Here is a 6,311-nt window from a genome sequence, read left to right as displayed (position 1 = left end):
TTAGAGCAATAGATAAACGTCATAGTTAGTTGTATTCTTTGGAGTGATATAAAAACGTCATAGTTAGTTGTATTCTTCAGAGTAATAGAAAAACCTCATAGTTAGTCGTATTCTTTAGAGCAGGGGTAGGCAACGCGGCGCCCGCGGGCGCCATGGCGCCCCCGATCGATTTTTAATGCGCCCTCGCTGGACTAATGTAAATGTATGATAGCCAGAGCGATTTACTTAACTCTTGTCAAACGGCGATATACAGCAAGTAGTCAGTTGAGTTTAGGATTGTGCATGATTATCTGTAAAATATGCGCCCTCGGTGATTTTCAAATTTAGTATTGCGCCCTTAAGGACAAACAGGTTGCCGACCCCTGCTTTAGAGTGTTAATAAAAAGTGAGATTTCTAATGTATAGCGAAACATCATCATCAGCTTGCAAATTATTAATGTTTTTATTTAAAAGCATTTTTGAAAAAATTATTATTTCTACATTTAAAATAAATCATAACGTGTTCTAAAATTTAGAAATAGGGTGCTCGTAAAATTTGCCTTACCATGGTAAATATACTTCATTACTTTTTAAATGTCGATGAGCTTTTTTCACCTACGATTTTCTCAGCCATCTGATAATAATTTCAGAAAATAAATACATAAAAGAGCAGTAAAAGTAAGGATCATACGAATATGGGTAACAGTAAAGGTTTTCGTGGGTTCAAGAAGAGATGCCAACATTGGACAGCTCTTGTGCGTTCGTTCATTTCATGATTTCTCCTCGAGTTTATTTGCAGTTATGAACGCATAATTTATAAATTCGTTAGTTTATGAATCCAAGTTTCTCACCAGTTATTGACAGAAGGTAGAATTTTGAAAATCCCATTAAACAAAATAGTCTTAAAAATCAAATCAATTTTAGGTAATATGCTTAATGAAGTTCATTTTAAAAATCAATCCAAATCCCTAAAATATGTAACTAGAAAAAAAATTTGGCTTTATAATAGGCTTTTCGACTCACTTACCTATATAAAAAACCTTTCACGTCATCTTGTATAAAAGGGTCGTTTCTTTGAGAGGGTACTTCGCATGATCCTCCAACATATGAACCTATTTGCCCTTGGTGTAGGGGACAGTAGAAGGAATAGGAGAGGTCAAACGATATATTGGGATGGAACTTGCTGGTCTCCTTGGGTACCATGCTGTGCAGCCTAAAAGCAGCTGTGTTGAATTCGAGCAACATATTCGGGCTGAGTTCATCATCATACAGGGATCCTGAATCAACGTAAAGTTTGTGCTTCCTCATGTTCTGACGACCCACCAATAGTGGTAAGTATTCGTTGTACACCATGTACTGCTGCAAAGCTGTTACAAGTCGTCTGTAAGAGAGACATAGTACAGCTTTTAAACAAAAGAGTTGAATTATTTCTTTTAAGTTCGTTTTTGTGAACGTGCAATAAATAAATATTTGTTATTCCGTTTTTTTTAATATAACGTAATTATGTGGATATGAATTATGCAATGGAGGTAAAAAATTCGTTAAATGATGAACTTTTAGAAAAGGAACTAAAAGTAATCCAAAATATTTAAATAATCATTAATCCTGTTGTTGTTTTTAATGCTACTTGCCACACTAGCAAGCCCTCTTGGGGAAACAGAGCAAATTTAAGGCAGAGGGTGCGTTTCTTGTTTTTAAGTGGCGCCATCTACGGCCAAAAATTCGTCTTCACGCACACACACACGTCACACCCGTTTATAGTGCGAACCCATGCATCCATTCATTCATCCGCAGATAGTAATTTTTGACCCGGATCAGAGAACGATCGATTTCCAAACCAGTACCCCCAGAGGTTTTGATTTGTTATGGGAACATGGAGGACTTTGCTACTCGACAGATTTAACGTGCATCAGTCACCATTTACTGCACGGGGAGTCTTTGGCCGGCGGAGTTCGAACCCACGAACTATCGGACATGGGCACAACACCCTACCGACCAGGTTGTCCCGGCCTATCATTATTCCTAAGAAACTGAAATGGTAAAGGTATTGTCTGATTGGAAACTTTATTCGCTTCAAATTCGTGTGCAGGTCGTTGAGTTACCGAAGCGGGGGTGCCCCATTCCCTCTGCAGAGGATCAAAATTGTGATGGCATGTCTTCGGATCATCCTCAGGGATGTTTCCCAGACCGTCGCCAATAGCCCATTGTGCAGCTCTAGTGCGACGTAAATTAACTGCAACAATCATTCGCTTCAAAAATATACAAATATTAAATAAGGACGCTACTTTTCTTTTCAGACTGTTCATAACACGATTTCTGGTTAGAGAAATATCACGTTTGAACTCGCTCTATTGGTTAAATTAAATTTGTCATAAATTTTGTAGTGGTTGGAAAATATTTTTTTTTAAAATAACTTAAAAGGAACCACTTTGAAAATGATCTTTTTCAAACACTGTATTCAGTCCTCTAATCAAATAGTCATAGTTGCAATTCAAATTTAATCAATGAAAGCATCACATTTGAGTACTAAATACAGATAAACAACATAAATAAAGTACAAGCAGTTGTAGAATTGCTTGTACTTTATTTATGTACTTTATTTACAAAAACAGGCATACTATAGTTTCGGTTCTATTACCAAGAACCTTCCTCAGTGCCATAACACAAAATGGCAAGAGATAAACATGTGTAAAGAGACAACGAGTCAAGCACCGTGGAATAAGTTAGTTAGATCAAGGGAGACAATATAGTTAGATCAAGGGAAGAAAAAAGACATTGAAAGGAAGATTTAAAAAATTTTTTATTTTCGTAATTTCTTATTCCTTTTTTCATTTTATTATCTTGCTCTTACTTTTTCTTCTTCCCTTTGATTATACCATTCTTTTTTTCTGTATTGCAACTTGTTTATCTCGTGCTTTCTTCTGAAATACTATGCTTCCACACTTATGCCGTTATTTTTGTTATTGGTTTTAAATTATAGTTTGTAGGATTTTGTGCACTTATTTGTGCTTTATTTACGTTGTTTACCGTTATTTGCGCATAGCAGAAATCATAATTTGGATAGAACAAAACATTTAATTGAAAGGAAATTACCTTGTCTCGAGATACAGTTTCTCTCCATTCCAGTGTGGGTTCATGGAATGTAAAATATCGTGCATTTTGTTATGCCATCGAACATACATGGTTTGCACGGACGCCAACTCAACATGCTGATTCACACGCTCATCGCCTGTAAATGTGAACTGAAAGTTAAACTTTTTAAACGAAATAAACTGGTGCAAAGACACATATACACAGTAACTTTAGTTCTGATGATCACGAGCTAATTGCCAATCTTAATGGCTCAAAGGGGAGATTTCAAATATGCTATTACACAACCAGACACAAAAACATATTTTCGTGGAATATAAATATTTTTTTTCGGATTTCGGATTGTTTATAAAAATATAAACAGCCGCGGTGACGCAGGGGATAGAACGTTTGCCTCCCAATGAGGTGACCCAAGTTCGAATCCCAGTGGTGGCTGGATGATACAAATTCTGCTCCCGGGTTGCACTGGCCACAGTATCGACGTAAAATATCCTCGGTTGACGGATCACGAGTTAGAATCCTCTTGCCGTTGAGCTATATATATATGGGTGATTCTCACGAAATGTGACAATTCACTGTCCCTTGCTCCAAGATCTAATACTATAATACTAAAAGAACTTTTTTTTAGGAAATTAATAAATAGCATTGCTGTTAGCATTTTGAAATGACTTTGCACTAGAATTGACTGTTTTGAATAGTTAAAAAATTTAATTGAATAACAAAATATCATTTTCCTGGCATGTCCCAAACAATGTTTCCAATAATATCTAGCTTCAAAACTTCACATAAATTTTTCAATATCTAATTTTTTTTATCTCAACTGGGAGCATTTCTAGAATGTACGCAGAGGGTATTATTTATAAAAACTTCGTTTAAATTAATTTTTTCTGTCAATAATTTGTTTGTCCCAAGAAAATCTGTCATTTTCCTGCCTAATTTTATTTAGTGGTTTATAACCAAAATAGATAAAGCCAGCAATCAATATCTTATGTTAATAGATTGATTAGATACCCTCCTATATGAACATGTCTTGTTGCATCAATAAAGAACCAATTTTCTGGTTCAAAATCTATTTCAAAAAATTTTTCAAGGTGAGTAGGTTTTTGTGTTGTCATTTTCCTGTCTTCTTGAAATCATTAATAACATAAACTACATAGATTTATCTGAGTTATTTCAAGAGATCCTGTTGTTTTCTGCGGAATGTAAACGTCTTAAGCCAAAATGTTAAATTAAAGTGAAGTTAAATGCTATAAAATGGCAAATTTGTCATTATTCTGGCTGTCATTTTCATGACTCATGAATACCGGGACATTGAAGTGTTACCAGAAAATTTTTTAAACAGTTGAATGAAAAGAGAGGAAGCAAATATTAAAATATTAACCTAATACCAAGTTTATGTATGATTGTAATATGTTTAAATGTAATCAAAGTTATTTTTTTTATTTAAGGATTGATTATTACACACAATTTTATTCTGTACATATCAGCAACAAAAGCATTCTTGATTCTTTCTACGGTGGATAAAAAGAAATAATTTAAGCAATTTATGGTTAATCTAACATAAAGGCTTAAATTGAGTTACTTACTATTAACTTAGAATGACTGTTATTTAAACTAATCATTTTCCTGGAATTCAAGATTTGGTGAATTTCTATTTTTTTTCTCTCTAACAAATATCAATAAACTACACTGCTGTCTGTAAGATATTAATAAGTGTACTTAAAGAAGTATACAACCTTTTAAAAAAATACTATTTAGAAAGTAAATGAATTTACAGATGCATGTAGAAAAAAAATCAAAGTTAAAAAAAAATTACCAGTAATCGCATTTATATAAATGCAACGTTCGCTACTCTCCCCCCTTTCCAGAAAGCAAAAGACGGATCTTCTTCTAAAAAATAAACCTAAATGTTGATATTTTTTTATAAGAACTCTATCAATATTTATGGAGTATAATTTTGAAAGTAAACTCCAAGGCAATATAGCCATTTGAGAAAAAGTTTAAAAAAAGCATGTTTTTCTTAGTGTTGCATTTATATAAAGATTTGCTTTAAGAGAACATTAGACATAGAATGGTACACTCTGTAAACAATCGCTTATTATTCATTTATTTCTTCATAGAAGTTTATTATCCGAAGAACAATAATGCAATAGAGAGAGCGAGAGAGACAATAAAGACAGCAAATTAATTAACTTCTTTTGTACAGTAGTAAAATAAAAAATTCTATAGTTATAATAGTATATGCAATTTTTAAAAAAATATTTTATTTTTTCTTTACTTCTTTTTTATTACCGGCGTTGAACAGTCGACCCATTTTCAAGTTTACGTCTACCAATGTTCTCCGCAGTCTTGTAATTTTGAGCACAATCCAGAAGACAAGAAAACCTCTCTAGATCGAGTATTGAGTGAAATTTGCCTCTTTGATGGAACTAGCCCGCATTTTGCGCTACATGGAGAGGAAAACCACAGAAACCTTATACGTAAGCTCGACGGCAAGTTGACTCGAACCCATGATGCATCTACCACTTAGGATATTTCACGTCTACACTGTGGTTGGTGGTAGCTCAGAATTTGTATTGACCTACCATCACTAGGATTTGAGCCTGAGTCACCTCATTGGGAGGCAAGTATTCTATCCCCGGCTCAATAAATATATATAAGTTTAAAATGAAGAGAAAACATGGAAAAAATCACAGAACAATGAAAAAAAGGAAGAAAAAAAATAAATATCCGGGGGGGGGGGATAAAATTCGAAAAAAAGAAAGAAAAAAATTTATAAAAATCCGAAAAAATAAAAGATATAATCTTTTCATCCGCTCACACGATTATATCCGCAAAAGGGAGAGCTTTCTAATATTTTATCAATATACCCAAAGCAAAACATACCAATACAATAGTGTGAGGAGCACTCAAAAAAATGTAAAAATTTTTTTTACAACAAATAAAATAGAACACATTAAGTAAAAATATCACGTAAAATCAGAAAATGAAATGTTAAGAAAAAACAGAATAAAACACACAGCAAAATCCATAAAGAATTCAAATGAACGGGACATTTTTCAAGAATGATTTAAAATATTTTCCTAACAAGATTGCCAGATTACAAAATGTGAAAACAGAAGCGCAAATCGATTTGAAAGCGTGATTAGAGAGGTTTTGTCTTATAGTGCGTTCTTACTGCAGTACTTAACGTACTTTTACGTATATATATATATATATTTATAACCAAAATAGATAAAGCC

General features: G+C 33.4%; 1 protein-coding gene across 1 annotated transcript in view; it reads right to left on the bottom strand.

The window, feature by feature from the left end:
* Positions 1-6,311, bottom strand: part of LOC107451842 (peroxidase) — a 49,330-nt gene that overhangs the window by 13,078 nt on the left and 29,941 nt on the right. The window contains exons 9-10 of the mRNA XM_043049793.2: positions 3,073-3,208; positions 1,007-1,360 (exon numbers count right to left, since the gene is read on the bottom strand). Coding sequence (XP_042905727.1) covers positions 1,007-1,360; positions 3,073-3,208 — 490 coding nt within the window. The remainder of the gene's footprint in view (positions 1-1,006; positions 1,361-3,072; positions 3,209-6,311) is intronic.

Source organism: Parasteatoda tepidariorum, chromosome 10, assembly GCF_043381705.1.
Source record: "Parasteatoda tepidariorum isolate YZ-2023 chromosome 10, CAS_Ptep_4.0, whole genome shotgun sequence".
Classification (NCBI taxonomy): domain Eukaryota; kingdom Metazoa; phylum Arthropoda; class Arachnida; order Araneae; family Theridiidae; genus Parasteatoda; species Parasteatoda tepidariorum.
This window is presented reverse-complemented; position numbering and strand designations above follow the sequence as displayed.